General features: G+C 38.3%; 1 protein-coding gene across 5 annotated transcripts in view; it reads right to left on the bottom strand.

Annotated features, from left to right (window-relative positions):
• RABGAP1L (RAB GTPase activating protein 1 like) overlaps positions 1-25,881 on the bottom strand; it is a 457,210-nt gene that overhangs the window by 340,544 nt on the left and 90,785 nt on the right. For all 5 annotated transcript variants that reach the window (XM_019648299.1, XM_019648284.1, XM_019648290.1 and 2 more), the window contains exon 11: positions 23,638-23,779. In XM_019648299.1, coding sequence (XP_019503844.1) covers positions 23,638-23,779 — 142 coding nt within the window. The remainder of the gene's footprint in view (positions 1-23,637; positions 23,780-25,881) is intronic.

Raw genomic sequence — 25,881 nt, 5'->3', positions numbered from 1 at the left:
ATGGCAGCCCAGCTCCAGGTTGAGCTGTTGTTCAGCATCTTAGCTGTGGAGGGCAGTGTCACTGGCCCTCATATGTGGGATCCGAACCGGGGTCCCCTGGCATCCCAAGCCAGTTATTAACCATTGCACCACTGTGCCGGCCCCATCTTTTACTTTTAAGTTTTGTATTTCTGTAATATTCTTATCTTTTACAATAAATATGCATAACTATAAGAAGCATGGGGAAAGGATTTTTATCTTTTAAATAATTCCTACTGCTATATGAAACAAAAACCTATTATATTATTATAAACCTCTGCTAATGAACCATAAAATCATCACTGATAACAATGTATTGTCTTCCTGACAATCTTCCAAGTTATTTTCCACCACAAAAAGGAAATCAGAACTGTAAACACCTAGATTAGCAGAGGAAAACCATCAGAAGGGAAGAAAATGAGCACACTGAAGTGAAACCAGATCCCTAATGAATAATCAATGCAGACAGGACAGCAAGTCAGGGACCAAATATTTGGATGAAAAATCAGACTTAGCCAAGGAAGATAGGAATCCCAGTCTTTCATTTATTTTTTTAACTAAATTTATTGGGGTGACAGTGGTTAATTAAATTACATAGGTTTCAAGTGTACAATTCTATAATACATCATCTGTATATTGCATTGTGTGCTCACCACCCAGAGTCAATTCTCCTTCCATCACCATATATTTGATCCCTTTTACCCTCTTCTACCACCTTCCCTCTCCACTTTCCCTCTGGAAACCACTAAATTGTTGTCTGTGTCTATGAGTTTTTGTTTGTCTTGTTCGTTTGTTGCTTTCAGTTTATATCCCATATATGAGTGAATCATATGGTTCTCAATTATTTTCATCTAACTTATTTCACTTAGCATGATATTCTCGAGATCCATCCATGTTGTTGCAAACGGCAGTATGTCATCTTTTCTTATGACAGTAATATTCCATTGTGTATATATACCACATCAATTATCTATCGAAGGACACTTCCGTTGTCTCCATGTCTTGGCCACCATGAATAATGCCGCAATGAACACAGGGATGGATGGATATATATATATATATATATATATATATATATATATATATATATATATATATATATATTTGCAAATAAATGTTTTCATATCTGGGGGTACATACCCAGAGAGGAATTGCTGGATCATATGGTAGTTCTATTCTTAATATTTTGAGAAACCTCCATACTGTTTTCCATAATGGCTATAAAACAAATTACATTCCCACCAGGGAATGTAAATTGAGGGTTCCTTTTTTCCCCCAGTCTCTCCAATACTTGTTATTACTTGTCTTGTTGATAATAGCCATTCTGACAGGTTTGAGATGGCATCACTGTGATTTTGATTTGCATTTCCCTAATGATTAGTGATGTTGAGCATCTTTTCATATATCTATTAGCCGTTTGTTGTGTCTTCTTGGAAATGTGTCTGCCTTTTTTATCTATATTCCAGGCACTATTCTAAGTTTTATAAGTATTATCTCATTTCATCCTCCAAATAACCTAATGAGGTAGTCACTACTAGTTTGACTACTTTAAAGATGTGAAAATTGAGGCACTGAGAAGTTAAGTAACTTGCCCAAGGTTACCCTGCTAATAAGTAATGGAGAGATGGGATTTGATCTCAGTTTGAAACCAGAGTCAAATACTACCTGTCCTTATAGTTTTTCCTACCATATTTCTATAGGAGGCTGTGCTTGGCATTTAGCAGATACCAGTCTGTGTCACATGCCAACATCTAGTAAATACTGGGAGCCAGAGCCAAGGATGGAAAAGACAGGCACATTTAAAGCAACATGCCCAAGAAACATTAAATTGGGAACAACAGATTTAATGGAGAGGCTTTAGGGGTGTATTCCCCTTGATGCTCAGGAAGAATAAATTTGAAATTGATATCCCAGTGACACCAAGAGTGTGAGCCAGATCTCTAACTTCCTTGCTGCAGAAACTACTGCCTATGAGTGTTTTAAATACTCACTGGCCATCCAGCTAGGCAGGGAAAAAAATGGGGCTGAAGGAAAGTAAATTAAAGTTCCTACTATCTTAGGTAAGACAGAGCTTCTAGATAGGATGAAAGAAATAAACTAAGAAAAAAATAAGAATGAAAATGACATCAGGGACCTAAGTGAAGTAAAAAAAAAAAAAAAACCATAGTGAAGAGGTTGGCAAGTAGAACATGACAAAGAAGAAAAGAGAAGGGAAAATGGAACCATGCAGATATGTAGAAGGGTAACTCCAAAGGTTCTAAAAAAAACAACTGTGTCCCATTCTACATTAAAAAAAAAAAGTACAGGGCCGGCCGAGTGGCGCGATAGTTAAGAACTGGCTTGGAACACCAGAGGGCCCCAGTTCGGATCCCACATATGAGGGCCAGTGACACTGCCCTCCACAGCTAAGATGCTGAACAACAACTCAACCTAGAGCTGTGCTGCCATGAGTCACTGGCGACGGCGTAGGCTGCAGCCCCTGTGGCAGTGGGTTGCCATGGGCTACCATATGTAGCCAGCAGACAGCAGCCAGCGTGAGCGGCCAGCAGCCACAGTGAGCGGCCGTCCAGAAGCCGGCGACTGATGTGCCTCGCCCGGGAAGAGCGCAATGATGGTGCCAACTTGGGCCATTTGAAGCAATGTCCTCCACAACTAGACTGAAGAACAAAAGGACAGCAACTTGTCTGTTCCCCTTCCCCCAATTCCCCAGCACTGTTCCCATCCCCCCAATTCCCCAATAAAAATCTTTAACAACAACAAAAAAAAAAGTACAAGTGACAAAAGGCTGGGATCCCATCCTTGGCTAAATCTTACCTTTCAATCTAAGTCCAAGTTAGCAGTTACTGTCTTCTGGCTGGGCTAAGTGCTCCCCCTCTGGACATATTCATCATAGTACTTATCATACCATATTACAATATCTATTTTCTTCTATATCTTCTCCCATCAGACTTTCAGTTTCTTGGCTGTAGGGACTGACTTTATTTCTATATTCCATGTGCCTAGATTAGTACTTGGCCACAAGAGCACTAAAAGTTGCCTGAATGAATAATTAGAGGGGAGGGGAGAAAAGGGGTGGGGAGGGGCAGGAATATAAACCCATTACAACTAGAAAAAATGTATGCCTTGAAAATTGGTGACCTTTAGTATATGGGCATCTGTGCACAGACATTGGTAAATCGGAATCAGGTTCATTCAGTCATTCATATTATTATGAATTTTAGCATCTAACTGCCGGAATTTGAAACCCCATTCCACCACTCACTACCTGTGATCCTGGTCAAGTTACTTAACCTCTCTGTGCTTCAGCTGCCTACTTATAAAATGGAAATAATAACAGTATCTATATTATAGAGTAGCTGTAGGAATTAAGCAAGTTACTATGCAAAACACAGTGCCTGGCAAAAGGCAAGAGCTACATAAATATTAGCTATTAAAAGCTGTTTTTATCTGACAAATACAATGCTTATAATGTAGAGTACTGGGGTAAAGCTAGAGTGCAAGGATTGAGGAATGAATGAGTAGGAAGTGGAGGCAGTAAATGTAGAGTTTGCTTTATTCAAGCTCATGAAATATGGGAGGTGAGAGTAATACAGCTAAAGGGAACTGCAGGTCAACTGAAGCATTACACCTCCTTTGTCAACCCCCACTCCCCCAGAAAACTGGCCAGTTCTCCCTTTTTGGCTCCTATGTAGACTCCTGCAATAATATTTATAAGATTTTCATGAAAACATTCCTCTTCTCGTTACTTACACATGTACTTAATCTCTATAACATTCATGTTTTACAGGTCTTTTTCCCTCTCTTGTAACCCAAGCTCTGCGAGGGCTGGGGCTGTATCTTCTCTGTCTTTAGATAGTAGCCTTTGCACATAAGAACACTCAACTGTAGAACGGATGGAAAAATTTCTTTATTACTGCTTTACTTTTAGAATATGTTCATACACTAAAGTAATTGAGTAGTTCCAACTTCCTCTATAAAGTTTAACTTTAGAAGAGGTCTCTGAGAGACTCTGCTTAATTTAGGGAGTAGGATTTGGTAGAGACCCCTTTAATATCCCTAACTTCAATCATTTTTCATGAACACTTTCCTCATCGACTTCAGTTTCCCTGTAGTTATCTGTCTCCTTCAGAAAGCAGGACCATACGGATGTCATCAGACTCATCATACTGTAGGACCACCACTGTCCTTAATCTAAACATCAGTGAAATGGAAATAATAGTATCCAATCAGATAGTGATGTAAAAATTAAATGAAAATGCATGTGAAGTACTAAACACAGTGCCTGGACACAGTAGTACTCAAGTGTTAGTACTCAAGCATTATTATTATTATTATTGTTACTACTATTATTGTTACTGAGTCCTCAGTTTCCTGCTCAGCACTTCAAAGTAACTAAAGAAGTATTCCACATCCATGTTTTCTTATCATCCACTAATTTCTAATATGCAGAGCGCAGAAACCAATTTTATAACATCAAGACAAGATAAATAGATGTAAATTTTCAGATCAAACAAAATAAATATTCATGATACTTCAATGAAAATAATTTCAGGTTTCTTTTCACAAAAAAAATGTGTTTCTGTTAGCAATGTTTTTCATCCTATTCATAAAAGAAAATTTTCAAAACTTGTATCAACAAACATTGCAAAAGGAAAAAAAATACATACACAATCCTTTTTTCAAATAGTTACAAATCTCAAAATTAGGAACACATAGGCACAAAAATCTCTTTTCTTCTCAACTGAAGGATTGCTCACAAAATAAAAAAGCTGAAAAATAAGTACAGATAAAATATGACTACTGAGGGATTTCAGAGATTTCCTCCTGAATTTTATCCTTTTTTAATAAGCAATAAATGTTTGCTGAAAATAATATAGGGAATCAGAGCTTGCTATAAACTCTGTTCTAAACACACTGGGGAGAGAAAAACCCCAAAACCTTACTAATTGTGCAAAACCTGTAGAACATAGGTCTGTATACCTGTCAACCTAAAATAAAAGTGATATATTTTGATTACTTAGTAGTAAATAATGTCATTTGGACAGCCAAAACTATAACCACATTTGTATGACCTTGAATATAAGACAATCTCTCCTTTTTCACATGACAGTCAGAATATACTTGTTCTATATGAAGCTGATATACAAATGTAAATCATTAAATTCAAACAAAAGATCATCCTTAATTTCTGAAAAATTATAACATTTCTCACCGACAAAAGCAAGGTGATTTATTACAGAGAGAAGATTCAAGACAGAGGAGACCACACATCGCATGATTCCTTTCCAACAGAATCATCATCGCTGTCATTCTAAATCTAATTACAGGTTTCTAATTAATAATCCCTGTAGCTGCTAAGAATAAGTGATTAATAAAAATGTATCATAAATCGTTGAAACCCGTCTACCATACTCAAGAGAACTAGGGCAGCTAAGACACCTCACCTGAAGGACAACATTCAGCAAACTACCTTCCTAATCATGAGGCTCATATGTTCTTCTGTGCATGTGTATGTGTTCATTGCTTTTTACAGGTTTCTGTGCTATTAATAACATTTAGAATTTATTTGGATATTTATTACATTTTGTATTTCAGTTATTTGGAAATGCATTTAAATTTTCTGCCCATTTTCTGTTTTTAACTGATTTATTGAGGTATGATTGACATACAAAAAGGTATAGCTATTTAATCTTTTCACTGCATTAATTGATTTCAAATTTGTTCTCCAAAATGTGTCAGAAACCCACAGGAAATAATTACAGTATTTATATTTTAAGTAAATACAGTTAAGGTGCTACACTTTATTAAAATAAATGATTACTTTAAAGTATAAAAATTTCCTATTGTTATTCACTCTTGAAAAACACAAAAATATAGAGAAATGTACATCTGCTTTCCTAAACTTTCTTTCTGGAACACTGAGCTCGCAGGGTAAAGTTGGACACCGTTGTCAGCAGCCTGGAAATATCATTCGACTATAGACGAATGTCGCAGCAAAAAGGTTTTAATGTATACAGCTTGCTATGTTTGGAGAAGCTAGTATAGTTAAACAATTTAAAAAATTTGAGCCTGTCTATTTGAATGTATTATCTATATGTACTCTATTTCAAAATAAATTGAGGGGGTGGTAAATAAGGAAAGAAGGGGCTGGCAGACTATAACAGTAAGTCATCAATGGGTTCTGCAGCGTTATGTGCAACAAAGTATAACGAAACCAGTTTACCACACATTGGCTAATTGGTATAAACAAGAATTAAGTTCCCACAGCATCTCATCCATGTTATACGAAACAACATTGAACAAACTGGCGTAATTCGAGGGCCTGCTGTATATGAATCATTACACTAAAAGGATTATTTTAAAACATATCATTCAAAAAACGACTTTTTAAAAGGCAGCCAACCAATCAGAGAGAAAAGTTAAGCAATGGTTGGAGATAATTAGAAGCAAAATGCAAGAGAAGAAGGCAGACATCAGGACGGCTCAAATCTAACAAACACGCTAACATCTACTGTGCGGCACACGACACACTCAGGAGTCCCCTTCTAATGGGCAGAGCGCCCTCTTCACCCAAGAGTATAAGTCTGAAAGGGAAAATACTCTCAAAAAACTAAAATAAAAAGGGAGGAAAATGCCCACAAAACTAGCCAAAGCAGCCACATGAAACCAGGCAGTCAAGGAAGTAACAGTGAAATCAGGTTCATATCTCCATCCAAATTTTTTATATTCCCCTCCTGAGCATCTGGACTTCTTAATATGAACCAACTTGAGTTGAGTTACTGAGAAAATGAAATAACTAGTCATGACAGAGTAACTATCCATCTGTCTGCATGTATAACATGTATATGTGCACATATGTGCGTGTGTGCGTGCGTGTGTGTGTGTGTGTGTGTGTGTGTGTGTGTGTGTACAGAGGGAAAGAAGGAAGGAGGGAGAGAGATGCATACATGTTTCCAAAGTGGGGAAGGAGGGATAAGAGGTGAGTGTAAAATCTGGAGGAAATGGGTTGTACTTAAGGAAAAGCGTATAAACTGATAAAGAGGTTACCAAGCATAAAACAGAATGGCAGGGGGAGGCACGCCGAAGTGTCAAAATTGGCTTAAAATTGTCAAAATTAAAGTTAATTGACTTTAACAAAGGCTGCTTCTTGCACATAAGGACTTTAAAACTTAAAAGTGGCAATAAATGTATAACTGTGAAAACAACAGAAAATAATGGTTTTTTTGAGAAAAAGTCGAGATTTGGGAGTGTATGTGCCATGCTGATGGGCCTGCTAAGCATTTTCTGCATGGCCCCATGATGACACGTCTCTGTGTAACGGCCTCAATTCTTGCCTGCCTTCCTTCCAGGACTAAGTTACTGGCTTAAGGAAGAGACTATTCTAGTCATTATTGTATTTCTCACCTTACCAAAGTACGTACTTGGCAATTGGTAAGCATTCAATTTGATAAATAAAATGAGAAACAATATTTTCAGAACCTATATATCAATTGCCTACATGATATTTCCATCTGGGTATCTAATAAGATCGCAAACAAAACTCAATTTTCTTCCCACACCTGTATTTTCCTGATCCTCCCCCACTCCCATCCCCACCATTTTCAAAAATGGTGGCATTATCTATCCAGTTGTTCAAACTGAAAATCTACAAGTTATTCTTGAAACCTTCTACCCTTAGTACCTACATTTAATTACACAACGCTGTTGACTCCACCTCCAAAACATATCTCAAATCTATCTACTTTTTCTCCCTCTACAAATTACAAGCCTAGTCCAAGCCTCCAGCGTTTTGGCAGAGATTACTGTACGAATCTCCCAAATGGCCTCCCTGCTTCTGCTCCCGGTCCACCGAACCCCATTCTGCAAGCATACAGCTGGGGCGGTTTTTTAAAACCATGGATCAAATCTTACATGATGTCGCCCAGCCACCTGTCTGCGTCTGCCTTGTACCACTTTCTTGCTTGCGCCCTACCCTTGGGTCATCTGTCTTTCTTTCTCTTCTTCAAGCACACTGAGCACAGTTTCATCTTTGAGGCTCTGCACTAACTGTTCCCTCTCCTGAGATGCTCTATCACATTTTCCAATGATTGGCTTCCCTGTCACTTAGATCTCGGTTTAAATGCTTCCTCCTCACAGAAGCTTTTTGCAGAGCACCCAATCTAAAGTAGCGACCCAGACAAACTAACCAATGTTAATTATCTGAATGGCATTATTAGTTCTTGATATTTTCTTCTTTATTTATTAACAGTCATCTCTCCCTGAATTAGAAGTAGAGAAAATTTATCTTATTATACCAGAGGTCTTCAAAATCACTCCCAGGTTCACTGATTCGCTAGGAAGACTCAGAGGACTCAGCTTTTAGTTGTACTTAACTTGTGATTTATTACAGTGCGTGGATACAAAGCAAAGTCAGCAAGGGACAAGGCACATGGGTGAAGTCAGACGCGAACTTTCCAGAGTTCTCTCCCAGTGGAGTCACGGAGGACACACTTAATTCCTACCCAACACATGTGAGAGGGTGTCTACCAGGAAAGCTCATGAGAGACTCAGTGTCCAAGGTTTTCATCAGGGCTGGTCACATAAGTTCCCTCTGCCTGGTATGTCCCCCAATTCCAGACTCCAGAAAGAAAACGTTCAACATAAACCATATTGTTAGTACTAACAGTTTAAGCAAAGTGACACACTCTTCTCAGTTAGGAAATGCTGGGAAACCTCCTAAAATTTAAGTTTTTCGATACCAGCCAAGGACCAAACTTGCAAGCACACTTTTCTAAAAATAGCAGTCTAAAGCCTGCTATGCTCTTTTCTGCACACTTATTCACCCCTGTATCACCTATTATAACTTCCATAACAGATGTTTATAACTCAATATGTTATTGTTCTCTGAGTCTAACATTTAAAAGAGATTTCCACTCATTAAACAAATATTTACTTAACACTTGCCACATTCTAGGCAATAGGAATTCAAAGAATAAAGTACCATCTGCCCCTTAGGAACTCACACTCTAGAAGGTGAGAGAAATGAATTTTTAAAAGACCATATTTGTAAATAAAGTATTTTAAGAATTATTATACTGATTATTATATTCAAAGTTCTATTAGAGCAAGATGGTAGGAAGACTAACACTGCTTCAGTGTCTAAGGGAAGACTTCCAGAAAAAAATTAAGGGGGAAAAGAAAGGGCCTACTTTAGCCAGAAGTGGTAGGAAGACTATCTGAAGAGGTGACTCACAGCAGCCCAGCTCCAGGTTGAGCTGTTGTTCACCATCTTAGCTGTAGAGGGTGCAGCGTCACTGGCCCTCATGTGGGATCCAAACCAGAGGCCCTGCTGCTCAGAGCTCGCGCTCCCAAGCCAACTCTTAACCAATGAGCCACTCAGCCGGCCCAAGGGTCTATAGACTATAAGCTCTTCAAGGATAAGAGCCATGTCTCACTTATTTTTGTGACCATACCAGCTGGCAGAGTAGTAGGTGTCCACTAAAAATTTACTAAATTTTTACAAGTTTGATAAAACCTACTGAATAACTAACTTGAGTTACAGATGGCTTTCTAATGATCTGAGCTGATCCAGGAATCGCACTTGAAAAACACAGAAGAATAAATCATTAATGTTTTCTTTAGAGGGGACATCCTGCATATCAATTGTCTACATTTTTCAGTCTGAAGTGCAGGCTCCTCGAAACTGAGATCATTAGCAAGTACCAAATGCACCCGTGGTCTGCACTGTAAATAAGAGAAGCTCCATTATGCCTGCTTGTTAAGGGAATGGGTGGCAAAATGAAATTGCAGTTCAGAAGTCAAACAGCCTGCCATACATTCACAGGTGGACTGAGGGCCACTGATTCGCAGCATAAGGGATCCTTTATACTCAATGGTTCTCAACTCTATCTCCCTCTCTATCACTCACATATGCAGCCTGTTCTCATGAATATTTTTCACTGCACACAGTGAATTATCAACTCAGGACACACCCCAAAGTAATAACACACTCCCACATATTGAGAATGCCTTCTACCTATATTATTTCAATTTGAAAAGATCACAGTCTGATATGTTAATCTTTTTTATGAGTATATTTACAACATAATACATTTTTTCCTTTAATAAAAATGTGATAAAGGCCGGCATATGAAATGTGACTTATGAGGTCAGACATTAAATACAAACCACAAACCATACTTCTGTTACTTTGCCCTAAAATCTTGCTGCTGGTCATAGTGAAAAAAATGGGAATCTGTTGCATCGTTCTATGATTCAAGTTTATTATTCTACTTTTATAAAGTATCAGCCTCTTTTCAAGAAAAGTAGTGAGAAAAGAACTCAAGTTTTCTTAGACAGTTTTAATCCCTTACCAGAATAACATGACCATTATAAATATTAAACAGAAATCTTAATTTGGGAATGATCATAGGTGCATAGTCTTCAAGAGGAATCCAAATTCTAACCATTGGAATTCAACTTGTCTTTCTCTAAGTGTCTGTGCCTCTAATATCTTGAATTTATTTTACGCATATCTCTTTCCATCTCAGACTGTAAGTGCCTTAAAGACTGGAACTGTTCTTAAGTATTTAATACAGAGCCTTGCGTATAGCAGACACTAAATTGAATTGAATGTAGGAAGGATGGAAGAAAGGAACCTGGAAGGGAAGGGTAACTGAAGCAAGTAAGAGAAAACCAGCACTAAGGAGTCATAAAGGTTATGGGGAGAGAGACGATTACACAGACTATTAAGCAGGTTATGGTCAGACTATTCTGAAGAGACATGAAAAATCTCATACCCATCGTTCTCTGGTATAAAATTTATTTGTGGTTTTTGTACAAAGAGAAAGGACAAATTAAAGCTTTTAATTATCTGAAGTCAAACTTCTGTTTTATTTTTTAAATACCGCTCAAAAAACTTGAATGTGCTCAAATGGGTACCACTTAGAAATTTGATTGGATAATTTGCCCATCTCTATTTACAGTATAATGAACACTAACAGTCCCTATTGTGTAGCTCTCTGCTGACAGACATTTTACAAATATTTACTCCAGCCCCAATATTAAAGCCAGGGTGATATTTTTAGCACTAAGCTTTCAGAAAGCTTAGCTTTCTTCCTGTAGTTAGAAGAGATCTGAGTCACTCACCTGCCAATGCCATATTCAGATCGTTAGAACACCACATCCCCCTGATGTGACAAGAGCCATAATTTCTCCAATTGAAAAATTAAGCTCTTTCCTTCTAGATACTAACTACTGCTAAAGAGAATGGCAGAGAAATTACTTCCATAATCGTTCTGCAAACAGTTAATAAGCTTTCAGTCTTGCTTCAGGTAAAGGAGTTAATTGTACACAGAATGCAATTATAAAGCAATCAGGAGCCCAGATTCTGGCCCTGACACACTCAATCTCAGGGTTTTAGTTTCCAGAACTATAAATGAGATAGTTCACTGAAATAAAATTCAAGTAAAATTCATTGAGTACATTGCATGTGCAAATACATAATGCCTAAGATGTTGTAAGCCTCCAAAATTTAAATATTTTAATGATTTGAGGGTCGCACAATTTCCCTGATTGTAGTAGATTATATAAAGAGAACCCAATAACAAGCACCCTCCTCCTCAGACACCCACCTCCCTTGGCCCTGCCCACCGCACCCCTGGGGGCCTCAGATGCCATCAGTAATTTCTGGCTTCAACCCAAGTTCCCAGCGTGAGGCTGATACACAGTGGGAGTCAGCCCATTGAAATGCGGGGCGTGACTGTGGAGGAGAAAGATTCAAGGTCTTCACCAGAAAACAAAGAAAAGGTTTAGAAAAAGAATGAAAGAAAAAGAGAGAGAGAGAAAAAAAGCATTCACAAACTGTGTGACCTTGGGAGAGCTGCTTTACCTCTAAGCTGCAATTCTTCTGTACTGAAAAAATTGACAAAATACCAGCTCACAGCTGCTGTGAGAATTAAACGGGTAATTCACATAGTTTTTCACCCATATTTTCCATTCTTACTAATGACTAGAAAGCGGAACTGGCTGCCTTGTGGATCAGTTACTCAATCTGTTTCCACAGGGGCGGGTCTACCTGCCAGGTATTGAGGGAATTCCACACCAGGAGAAGGTAAGCAGTAGAAAATGCTCTAAGATCTCCTCTAATGTAAAGATTCTCTGAAAATATGCAGCCGCATCACCATCATCACCAGGGTGAGTGAACGACCACGCCAAGACAGTAACCACCATCTTTCAGTCTGAATCCTAATCACTAAGGTGGCAGCAGAAGTGAGCAAGGGGCTCCCAGACACAAGGGCTCCGAGGTGGCTTCACGGAACTGCAGACCATCTACCACCACTTACAGGAATAACGTCCAGAGGCTAGAGGGGGCTTGCTTCACAGTATGGAGAGCAGTTATAAAATGCTGAGTCCCAGGCACATTAAATGTTCAATAAAAGTTAACACCTATTATTGCTATTATCACCTCACAGGAGCAGTTTCCAGGGACTAGCATAAAAAATAAGTTTCAAAAACTCAATGCTTCTAGGCACCCTGTATACCTAATGCACTGACAAGCTGTAGGGTCTCCAGATGTCACTGGAGGTCATTCTCCAGAACATTTAAATGTCTTCAGTTGAAGCATGATTAAGATGTCTTAATCTAACACAAATACATTTTGATTCGATTTATCACCACCACACCAAGTAAAGCAGGTGCCTCAGTGAATACAGCGCTGAGACATCTTGGGAGGGAGAGGAGAGTCCTAGGAGAAGGCAAAATCCCTGCCCTCAAGCAGGCTGCGTTCTGTCTGGGTTTCCTAGTAATTTTCATCAGAACACACAAGGCATGCTGGGATCCCAAAACAATATACACCGCTTAACAGATAAAAATCCCAACTCTGTGGGTGTGAGTAGAGGAATGGTTTTTCATGACTCCTCCCTCAAACTACAGCAAATGTAATGCTCACTGTCTTTCTGACCTCCCTTTAGACTAATATGCAGGCAGACACAAACCAAACGAGAGCTCTAGAATTTGACTGTCAGTATTGTGAAATATTAAATCTCTGACAGGAAGAGTACTGTATATGAGGTTTAACAGTCCATTTGGGCACTTACACATTAAACTGTATTACCCTAATAAGCATAAAATATACTCAACTTCACCTGTAATCAGGGAAATGTAAATAAAATGAGACGCTATTCAGCACCAACCAGAGTGGTGAATATTTAAAAGACTGATAAAGCCTACTGTTGGTGAAGGAGGGTGCTCAGATAGACTACTGCAATGGGCATAAATTTGCCCTCTTTCTAGAGAGCAATTTAGTAGCACTTATCGAAAACCAGACTGTGCAGTTCAATTTCGAGAAATGTTTGTGTGCTTTAGAGTGTATGTACAAGGAAGATTATTCTTTACAATATTTGTAATAGCAAAAAGGAAAAATGGACATTGCTCTTAGCATCTTGAAAAGAAATATGGAAGAGTAAATTATGCTATATCCATGCCATAGAATATTATACTATGCCATTAAAGAGAGTGAGAAATAGTTTAATGTACTGTTCATAATAAATAAATGAGAAAAGCAAGTTGCCAAACAGGATATACTCAATGCTCCTTTTGGAAAGGATACATATTTCTCCTGAGAATTAGAATCCTTGGGCAGTGGTCCATTTTATATTTATTTAAAATTTTTAAACAATAAGAAGAAAAAGAAAAACATATTTCTGCGTGTTTGTTTTCTAAGTAATACAAAGCTGCTTATCTTCCCAAATCATAAATCTGTAACTGGCTTTACAGCAACAATTTTTCAGTAGTTGTATTAATGTGTTTAAATATCTTAAAGAATTAAGTATGTGATTTTCTCAGTCAAAAGCCATTTTAATTGATTCATGTACTTGGAAAAAATTGAAATGACAAACATACCAACAATATTTATCAGGGAAAAAACAGAACACGCTATTATCGTAAGTTTATCTCAGAGAAAATCCACTTGGGGTTTTTCTATTACATTTAGTTTATCATTTGTCAACAACAATAATTATTTTAAGAACTCTAGCCTGTTTCCAATCAATCTTCTCTCTTTATTAGGCTACCATTTAAAATGCTATTCATACATCATTGTGAATAAAAATTCTTATTTTCTCAGCATATTGGATCTAGACAACCTTTTCAAATACAATGCTTTATTGAACCACTTAGGAAAATATAATTACACATAAAAATGTTAACAGAAAGATAAATAAAATCAAGTCAAATTTCTACAAAAACTGTGTGGCATTTAGCCAGTTGGATTGACCCTTCAAGTACAAAGGTTCTTATCCATCGTCTGAAGGTCAGCCCTACTATCAACAAAGACATTTATAGAAATAAATTAAGCCTTCCAAGCTTCAAAAAAAGTATAAGTGTATAACTTTATTTACAATAAGATTGTTTTACATGTAAATATGTAAGAGTTCTGTACACTTAAAACATTATTTCAATAAAAAAAGAAACTAAAAATCCTCAGTCATGAGATATTTTCCTTAAAAAGAAATGACAAGAATGAATTTCGTATTAACTTAAAACTTGAGATATCAAAGATTCTTCCCCAATTCACAATTATTCTATGAATTAAATTAAGTAGAAGAGATTTTGATGAAGAGGGAGGAAATCCCATTTCAGTGAAATTTCAAGGATTTCAAATAAAAACATTTTGGTATGTAATGTGAATTCTCAATAATATCGATAAGAAACATAAGTGAGTGCTCAAGTTTTCATCCAAACTTGACATAGCACTAGCCTTGGTGCTAATCCAACAGTTTGCATAACCCAATTTGATTGAATTCAACCTCCCCCTTGACTTCTAATGTCCTTTCCTACCCAACCTTCTTCATAGTCTCTATTTGCAGTGTTGATAGGGAAATTACCAAGGTAGCATTGTGACAATGTCTCCAGAATAACTCAGAAATTAATTTTAATCTCCATCTTTCAAGAAGTTTGAGACATGAAGCCAGGCAAAGAAGCATCACATTAGCTGGCATTTCGGAGAGTTTGGGGGCTGGGAAATGTGATTTCTTTATGACACTATAGTTAGAAAATTGATGAAGGGCAGCTACATGCATACTATAATGACATGAAAATAGCACTAGTAAGAAATAAGTAGAGATAACTTTCGATGGGGGTACTGGTTAATTCAAAATTAATTTTATAACTTTTAAAGTGAATAGATTTAACAAATTAAAAAAATATATATTACAACCCTTTAAAAATATAAAAACCACTCTTAGCTCAGAAGTCAGACAAAACACGGGTTGTGGGCCAGATGTGGCCAGTGGCCATAGGTTGCCAACCCCGAGACCATATCTCATTGTAATAATTCTTTTTTTTTTAATTTGCTTCAAAATATTAAAGATAAAAGAATTTTTTAATGTCCAATACTACATTTTCCAAAAGAACAATTAATTTCATTAAAAGTGAGGGTATACTTATAGTAAATATTAAAGACTAGACTACATACTTGACAACTTAAATCTAAGCGAAACTATTCCCATACACAATAAACATGTTTGAATCAGATCTCGATCTGCCAAATTCAAGAATCTTATCACTTAAAAAATATAAGACACTAGATTTCAGTGAATTTTCCACCAGCAGAAGGCAGAATAATAAACTTCCGAAGCATAAAAATATTGCTGCAGGAAATGATTAAAATATATTCCTTGTCAAGCTGAAAGGTCAATAATTTTTTAAAATTGCATGAGGGTTTCTTTTTCCTTTTTTCTTTTATTTTTTTTGGATAAAGGACATGCAACCTAGAAACATGAGAATGTAGTTTACTTTCCTTTGAATGCTATAGATTTTCATTCTTTAGAGGTTTGTATTTTAAAATATAAAGATACTTTATGATTGAGGTGGAATAACATTAGACCTTAACAGACTGTACTCATGAATTAAACACAGTTTTGTACTTTAAATTTTAAATGAATACAAATCACAGGGGAAGCAAATCACATTAAATGCTTGAGTTTAGTTGACATGAGACCAAATCATACTCAAACACCTAATGGTTAGAACTCACTTGTCTTTTGAAACACCACTGGTTTTCTGTAGAGGAAAAGGTCACAAGCTCAAGGGGCACTCTAAATTAATCTCCCAGCACTTAGGTTCTAAGCATACATTTGGCACCTAATTATATTGGGCCGAATGCAATACACACTGTGACGTTTCAGAGTATTAGAATTCTGCCATGATTTTAAATGTTTATTCCCACCTAAAATGTAAGTAAACTTCAAAGAACTTTTGTCACTCTCAGAACCAAGCATAGTGCTAAAAATATAGTAGGTACACAAATATTTCTTAAATGAATGGAATTAATTAATATACAAATATGCTCTCTTCCAGGGAGAGTTCACCCAGCACTGAGCCTTTGAATATGGCAATTAAAGACTGATATTGAGTCACTCACCTTTTCATGTCAATTATTTCCCTAAAATCAGTCATTTTCTATTTCAAGAACCAGCACCCTTGTTCAGGCCTAATCTCCTCAGATTACAGGAACGTGTCCCAGGTTCCTCATTGCTCCTCACTGCATTTTACAGAGTTTACTGTCAGCTTAATCTTCCTAATTTAAACCTTTGCTCAGGTCATGCCCCTAGATCAAAATCCCTCGATGACTCTCCATTGCTTTATGAACTTCAAGTCTACTCTGATCAGTTTCTAGCGGGTTCTCCAAGGCCTGATCTCAAGCTGCCTCTCCAACCTCACATTCACCATCTCACAGGCGTAACTTGGATTCTGCTTGCATCTATATATACTTCTTGTTTTCACAAATGTCAAAATGCTATGCTTCCTACTTTCTACTCTTCGGAATCCTAGTAATTTTCTCACTTTCCCTGACTTGGTGACTTGAAAGCAAATTAAAACTAGCTTTATCTGGTGAACCAAAGGATGAATTAAGGATCAATGTTTCTCAGAAGGAATTTTCAGCCAAGCAGGGAAGAGAAGATACATGTAACTATGATTTAGCAAGGAACATTATAAATGCCATTAAGCAAAATTATAGTGCAATTCTATATCCAGAGAAAAGAGATCATTTCTGACCGGCTAAGTAGAGGCATGAGGAAAATGTCAGTTACACCGATAGCTGAACCCTGGCTTCAACAGGCAAAGATGGAGAGGGCTTCACAATTACAGGAAATCACTTGAGAAAAGACACCAGAAACCTATAGCAATCAATGTGCTTATAATTCATGTGGCAATTCATCATGTACTGTTTTGAAGAGTAGTTCAGGTCATTTTTTGTTTAGATAATACTCTGTATATTTACATCCTTGATAGGGCCTAGCCCAATAGGAGAAATGAGATAGATAGATAGATAGATAGATAGATAGATAGATAGATAGATAGATAGATAGATGATAGATAGATAAGACAGACAGGTAGATTTACACTATAAAATAAGGGAGTAATAGTACCTATCTTGCATAGTTATGGTGACAACTAAGTGAGGTGACATGTACAATATTAATGTACAATCCTTACCCCGGAGTATGGGTGGGACACATGAAAATGATGAATGTCGTGGCGTTGACTAGGTGGTGGTGCTAAATGGCAAAGGTGAAGGGATTCCACACATCAAAGGTCCCTATCCAGTCTGACCGTCCCCGTGGGCCTGAACTAATCAGGTAAAGCCTTAAAAGAGGGCGTGGGCCTTCCCTTAGAGTACAGAGTCTCTGCTGGTCTTGAAGAAGCAAGCCACCATGGGTTCTATGGTGGAAAGGAAATAAATTCGATCAACAGTCACATGAGCTTTGAAGAGAACCCCAAGTCTCAGATGAGATCAACACCCTGATGGAAACTTTGACTGCAGCCTCACGAGACCCCGAACAGTGGACCTAACTAAGCCACCCCCACACATTGATCCATGGAAACTGTGAGATAATAAATGCTGCTGGTTTAAGATGCTAAATTTTTGGTAACTTGTTATGGAGCAATAAATAGAAAACTAGTATACTCTCTCCCTCCACTTTCTGTCAAATACCTTCCCTTATCAAATGTATTTTTAATCATTTTAATTTGTTGAAATAGATAATATAAAAATACAAGAATACAATGACAATATTATAAAGTCCTTTCCTCCCTATCTTTCTCTCTCACATGTACACACATTTTATAAATATAGAAAGTGTCTGATTAGTAATGAAATAGTATCTAGCATGCCAAGATGGTTTTTTTGGAACATATTTCCTCATCTGTAAAACATATATAATAATAGCATCATCCTTAAGGGGTTGATATGAGGATTAAATAAATAAATATAAGTGGGCTACTCAAAGTATGGTGTAACCAATAGCAGTGCCATCTGGTAGGATATTTTTTTAGAAATGCAAATTAGTCCCCATCCTAGACATTAAAAAAAGACTACATTTTAATAAGATCTCCAGGTAACACATGTGTACCTTTAAAGTATAGGAAGCACTTCATTAACCAGAGCTTGCTACATGTAAGTGCTATATTATCATTATACTTTCTTTAAAAATTCATTTCTTTTATATATCCTCTACTTTCTTTTCATTTGAATATAAAGAATTTCTTTGCAAACTCGTTTCTATAGTAAAAGCAGTTTGTGATTTTTTTTCCCCTCTCATCAAACTATGAATTCAGAAATTGAAAGAATAGGGCCGGCCGAGTGGCGCGATGGTTAAGAACTGGCTTGGGATGCCAGAGGGCCCCAGTTCGGATCCCACATATGAGGGCCAGTGACACTGCCCTCCACAGCTAAGATGCTGAACAACAGCTCAACCTGGAGCGGGGCTGTTGTGAGACGCCGGCGACGGCGTAGGCTGTAGCCCCTGTGGCAGTGGGTTGCCATGGGCTACCATATGTAGCCAGCAGCCAGCGTGAGCGGCCAGCAGCCGCAGTGAGTGGCCGTCCAGAAGCCGGCGACTGATCTGCCTCGCCCGGGAAGAGCGCAATGATGGTGCCAACTTGGGCCAGTGAAGCAATGTCCTCCATAACTAGGCTGAAGAACAAAAGGACAGCAACTTGTCTGTTCCCCTTCCCCAATCCCCCAGCACTGTTCCCATCCCCCCAATTCCCCAATAAAAATCTTTAAAAAAAAAAATTGAAAGAATATAAAACAGTTAAATTTGAGATCATTTTGCTCTCTAGTTATAATGAGTGAGAAATAGTATTACTCAGCTAACAGTCACTTAAATCAAGGGGGAAATATTTTTTAGACAGCATTTTAACCAACCCAAATACAAAAACAAAAAATGCAGATTATGCTGAACATAAAAGGTAGAACGAAGAACAAAACTTACCTACTATTACTGTGATCTGCTCTTTTATAATTACTTGCGCATGTGTCCTAAAGGAAATCATACTGTACTTGCCATCTGGTGCCTTCTTGTAACTTACTATCCATGTTGCAAGGAACTAAATAACTAAATACAGCAGGTCCTCAAATAACGTGGTATCGCTCAACATCGTTTTGTTATAACCTTGAAGAGATGCCATAGGAACTCAACTCTTGTTTATATCAATTAGCCTAGGGTAAAATTGGATGTTTTATGTCATTTCGCTTGAAGTCACAGAACCTGTACACGACATTAAGTGAGGACTTACTGTACAAGTGTGAGATCAACAAACAGAAAGCCAGTCTGAAACTCAGATGTAGCAATACCAACAGCACCTCAAGTTTTGAAAGCAGAGGCAATTCAGAACATGTAGGAGTGTATAAAGCTGACAAGGTAATTTAAAAATAATCCCTATAATGCTGCATTGATGAACTTAACTTTCTGCTAAGATTCCTTGCATTCAAATGAATACCCTTTAACACATTCCATTTTTTGAACAGCATTTGAAAAAATATGCAAAGATACCTTAATTCATTTTACTTTTGATCTTTCCCCCAAAATTATAAGCAATTTTAGGCCTTTTAACTCTGTATCTCTTTTTAGTTAAATTACAGGCTAAGGTAAGACAATTTAGAGTGCCTTGAACTTCCACTTTTGCTTTGACAGGCAAATTGCTGAAAATAATTAAATAAATACTCCAATCCCCTCCCCCCAACAAGGAAAACATTTCTATGCCACCTCCAGCTCTAACTTGATGCTTGCGTTGACAGAAATGTCAATTACAGAACTAATAATAAAGTGTATTGAAAATGTATGAAATGTCTGCTCTATAAAAGAAAAGAAACTATTACTTCCTACTCTGTGATTTTGTCGCTTTTTTAATATAGGTGATGGCTAATATATATTCAAAAGACATGGTGACATCTCAAATAGTGAAAAACTGTTAAGAGCAGAAGTGAAAGAATTTTATAGAAAAAGGGAAATCTGATTACTTGTTCTTATTCAGACTGTTTATAAGAATGAGAAATTGAAATTTTTATGTATGCTTTTCATAGCTTCAAGTTCAATTCCAAAAATGTTACTTCTGTTTTTCTAATCTTTCTCAGTATTGAACTATTTTGATGCATTAAAATATGCATTCATTATTAAATATTTATTATAATAAATATGACATTAATTTCATTTATTTGTTTATTCATCATTATTGTTCTACTGTTTACTGAGCAGGCAAGATCTCCGTGAGAAGGTGGCATCTGAGGAAAGATTAGAAAGGGGGAGAGAGAACGTGTGGCAATCCAGGAAAAACTGAGTTCCAGCCAGAGGGAACAGCCAGTGCAACAGCACAGAGGCAAGAACACCTGGCACATTCGCAGAATGACAAAAGGACAAGTGTGGGATTTGTGAGGCAGAAAGTGATAGACAATGAGGTCAGAACGGTAAAAATCAGCAAGATCGATGGCACACGGCCTCATAAGCCATGGTAAAAGAACTTTGGCTGAGTGAAACATGAAGTCAACAGACGGTTTTAAGAAGAGTAATGTGGTCTGACAAATTTCAAAAGGATGACTAGGGCTGGTGTGTGGAACAAGACTACGGGGACGGGGACCAGGGGGATAGGCAGGACACCAGTTAGGAGGCACTACAATAACCCAGTACAAGTAATGATAGGGCCAGAGAGAGGTCAGATTTTAGACTACTAGATTCTGGCTGACAAGGGAGACTGGAGGCTTGGTTGTGGGAGAATCAAGCCATTTCCTCCACCAAGAACACAGGTTCTCTCCATAGAATATAAAGGAAAGAAGCAAACCCACTTAGAAGACAGGGTTCTGCAAACACATCTCCATCTCACACGTGCAAGGCCTCACGTCCTGCAGGGATATGTGGCGGGTTGGGGCTCTCCCTGCTCTCTCCTGAGTGCGTGCACACTTCCAGACTTCCAGTGGGATGTCGGATCTTACAAAGGTCCACTCACTCCTGAGATGTCTGGCTAAAATCCCCGTCAATCTGTGGCTTTCCCCAACCAGAATTACAACCGCGTGTGCTGGCTATCAGCCTTCCCATTCTTTTGCCACAAAAATCACTACTGTTTCCAACATCATTCCAGAAATATGTTTGCTCCAAATTAAGGGAGCCCCTCCCGGCAGCAAAAGCGAAGCTACCAGACTGCACAGCTCACCCCTCCCAGGAAAACCATCAGGACAAGTCAGCAGTGGGAGTTTGCAGACATGGAGCAGCCTCAGGGGCTAAAATACCAGACTGTCCTTACAGGTTCAGTCATTTTTCTTGAATAAATGTCTCTCAATTGTTTTTACAGTTTTAGTCACTTTCTCAAGTCCTAAACTGGATGCTTTTTGACAATTTTATGGACTTTTATCATTGATTTTTGATAAGTGGACTTGCCAACCTCCTTACTCAGCCATTCTGCATTAAGTACATTTTAAACGTAATTTGCCTGCGCAACCTACTAACCATGCCATGGACAGTATTTTGAAACATTTCTAAGTACAGAAATGGCCCTATGCTCAACCTGCTGTGTTCTTTTTACTGTTAACATGCCTTTGTAGGAGAGCTACCTCAGGTGGACTTAAGTGGGGAAGCATGGAAGCAGAGTAAATACATTCGCTAAGCCGCAGACACACGCCAGGGAGCTGCCCGCACGATTAAGTGCTGGGCACGGAACTGCTCCCTGTTTTCAGCTCTCTCTTTCTAACTACACATAAGCTCTTACGCCCTAAAAATGCTCTCTCTTGGCCAGATATAACCCAGTGCTTTTAGTCTAAGCTCTTTCCTCTTCCTCACATCAACTTTCCTAAAAGAATAAAACTGTCCTCCCTTCCTCACCTCTGGTCAATCCTTTCCCAGTGAAAAATCGCCCTCATAGGGGTTCAGTGGCCTCTCAAATTTACCAAATCCAATGCACAGTTTTGGTTCTTACGGTGTACCTCTGTGTGTTCCGTTTGACAGTACTGCCTCTCACCCCCTCCCGGCCCATCTCATCTCCATTCCTACACTCTCTTAGTCCTATTATTCGAACGTTTTTCTGTAGACCCCTGAGACGGACTTTCTCTTCCTGCATCTACCCCTAAAATGTTACTGATCTCCTAATTATTCCTAATAGCTAGAAACAACTTAAAGGTCTGTTAACTGGTGACTAGACAGATAAATCGTAGTATATATTTACAATAAATTACTACTCAACAAAAAAAAGGAACCAACTACTGACACAGCAGAAGTATTATGCTCTGTGAAGGATGCCACACGCAAAAGATGAAGTACTATGTGATTCCTTCTATATGAAATTGTAGAAAAGGAAAACATGGTGACAGAAAACAGATCAGTGGTTGCCAGACACCACAGGTGTGGGGAAAGGACGGATGGTAAAGGGTATAAGGGAAGCTTTTTGATGTAATGGAAATTTTTGTTTCATGATTCTGTTGGTGGTTATACAGCATTTGTCAAAATTCAATGAAGGGTACACTTAAAACAGGCACATTCCATCATATGTAAATTATACCTTCATAAAGTTTTTTAATGAAACACAATGTCTAGTATATAATAAGCACTCAATAAATAGTAGCAAAAAATAACTATGATTTTTATGGCAATCCAAAAAAGGAATGGTTCATAGAGAAAAAGACTGAGAATTTGAAGATGCTTTTTTCAAAGATGATGTAACTTCAGAAATTTACTTTTAAAAACCCTACCCTATTAGCAGATAATACAAGGGCTTAAAGAAAAGACCTGTCACTTAGCTCTAGTCTCTATAAAAAGAGGACTGAGCACAGAGCCAACTGAAGTGTGACTCTAGGGAGGCTAGTGAGCATCTCTCAGCAGCATCTGTGCAGCAAACAGAGCAGAGATCACGCTATTCCAAAAAAGTGAATGGTAAGTGATAAGGCAGCAACAAAGAAGTCAGAAATGAACAGTGTCAAATGAGAAGTAGGATATAATATATCCCTGAAATTCTAATAACACTTGAGAGAATTTGAAACTTCTCATTAAACACTTCAAAAATACTTCAAATAAAATAGGAAGCAAAACGACAAAGCGAGGCTGTCAAATTTCAACAGTTGCATACGTGGCACTGGGGACTAGGTAACCAAGAAACCAAATGAACCAAATTCTCTCCTGCATCTAGCAGAATCTAGCCAGAGAGTGGCAGAGACTAGGAATAATCACCACCCCTTCTGCCACCCCTTGTGTGTGCACGCACACATACAGACACACACACACACACACACACACACACACACACACACATCTTTGAGAACTGTAATAAAGCAGCTGTATAACAAGAGGAAGCTAAACACATGCCACTTCTTACCCTCTTCTGCTTCATCCTCCTGGGGTGACAGTGGACCCCCTCCACTAGTAGGAGTGACTGGTTCCTCCTTCTCAGACTCTCGATGCAGGCTCGCCACCTCATATATTGCGTCTCCAGCACTGGTATGGCCTTTTCCCTCCGACTGAGAAAGATATAAATATGTGTTTCAAAACTATAAACCTGAAGAAACACTGAAAGATAGTATTCCAGTGGTTCATTTAAAAGAGTTGAGGGGCGGCCGGGTGGCTCAGTTGGTTAGAGCGCATGCTCTTAACAACAAGGTTGCCTGTTCGACTCCCACGTGGAATGGTGGGCTGCTCCCCCCACAACTAGATTGAAAGCGGTGACTGGACTTGGAGCTGAGCTGCGCCCTCCATAACTAAGACTGATGGACAACAACTTGACTTGGAGCTGATGGATCCTGGAAAAACACATTGTTCCCCAATAAAGTTTAAAAAAAAAAGAGCTGAAATGAAGAGCAGTTTGTCATGTTTGATCAACAGCATGTCTGAAATCGAGAAAATTTTTAAAGTGCATTGTTCTTGACGTGATATTCTAAACATGTGGTTCTTCTAGTATTATTTAAACCAATATAATGTTAGTAACCAAATACTAACAATTTGGGGAGAACTCAATTTTTTTTATATGAAAAACTTGAGACATCACAGATTCTAGGGCAGGCAGATAAGCAAGTGATGCTAGATTCTTAGACTGATTACCTCGCACTGAAATAAAGAGATATCAACTACATCTGTCAACTACTTCATGGAAATAGATAGTTTTTACTTAAAAATGGTTCACATTCTAAATGGACCTTTTTTTTCAAGATTTTATTGGGGAATTGGGACAAGGGAACAGTGTTGGGGAATTGCGGAAGGGGAACAGACAAGTTGCTGTCCTTTTGTTCTTCAGTCTAGTTGTGCAGGACGTCGCTTCACTTACCCATGTTGGCATTGTGATCATTGCACTCTTCCTTGGTGAGGCAGTCGCTCACCAGCCATTGGACGGTTGCTCACGGCGGCTCACTGCGGCTCACAGCAGCTCACGGCTGCTCACGAAAGCTCACGCCAGCTGCTGGCCAGCCCCACTGCAGCCTACACCGTCGCCAGCAACTCACAGCAGCCCAGCTCCAGGTCGAGCTGTTGTTCACCATCTTTGCTGTAGAGGGCGCAGCGTCACTAGCCCTCATGTGGGATCCGAACCAGGGACCTGCTGCTCAGCGCTGGCGTCCCAAGCCAACTCCTAACCAATGTGCCACTCGGCTGGCCCATAAATGAGCTATTTGTTTAAGAAGAACAAATTAAGGCAATTTCCAACTAATCAACTGAGCCTGGCCTGCAGTGTCCTAGATAAACTGCCTCCAGCCTCATCTCACACACAAAGCTTATTACTACAATCCAGCCACTCTGGCCTTGTTTCAGCTCTGGAAACCTTTAAACTTTTTCCCAACTCAAGATCTTGGGACATCCTTTTCTCTCTGCCAACACAGATTTTCCTCCTACTCTTTGCTAAATTCCATCAATCTTAGATCTTTACTGCTTTCACTTCTACAAAGAATCTAAGTCCCCCACATTTCTGATTCTCATCATTCCGTCTCTCCCTTCACTGCACTTACCACAGTGTAATTACACATTTATTATCATACTTATTTGTTTAATGGTTGTCTTGTCCACAAAACGGTAAGCACCATAACGTCAGGGACTACACTGATTGTCAATCAGAAATAATACAGGACCTCACACATAGCAGGTACTCAACAAGTATCAGTGGAATGAATGACTGGCAATGGTTACCTTCTTCCTTCACTACAAAACAAAAATTATGTATATTACCTAATAACACTGCCTAATACAGGGACGTCACAGAAACCCTAATTTTGTTCATTTGATATTAAAATAATTTTGTAACCTTATTGATAAGTCAAACAATACATTCATGTAATATAATAGGTAGAAGTAACTATGACAATTAGTCAGGTATGACTTGAAAGTTTTTTCATTATAACTTTGTAAAGGTATGACATTTCTGTGCTCTGTTAGGTTTTAAATTATTGTATAAAAAAGGAGGGTAAAAGTTGATTTAGATATAGAATCAATATTTCTATTAAGGAGCTAGCCGTGTGATGCATTGGTTAAGAGTTGGCTTGGGAGTGTCGGCTCTGAGCAGCAGGGCCCCAGTTTGGATCCCACATTGAGGGCCAGTGACGCTGCGCCCTCTATAGCTAAGATGGTGAACAACAGCTCG

This window comes from Hipposideros armiger, unplaced genomic scaffold (assembly GCF_001890085.2).
Source record: "Hipposideros armiger isolate ML-2016 unplaced genomic scaffold, ASM189008v1 scaffold_6, whole genome shotgun sequence".
NCBI lineage: Eukaryota > Metazoa > Chordata > Mammalia > Chiroptera > Hipposideridae > Hipposideros > Hipposideros armiger.
This window is presented reverse-complemented; position numbering and strand designations above follow the sequence as displayed.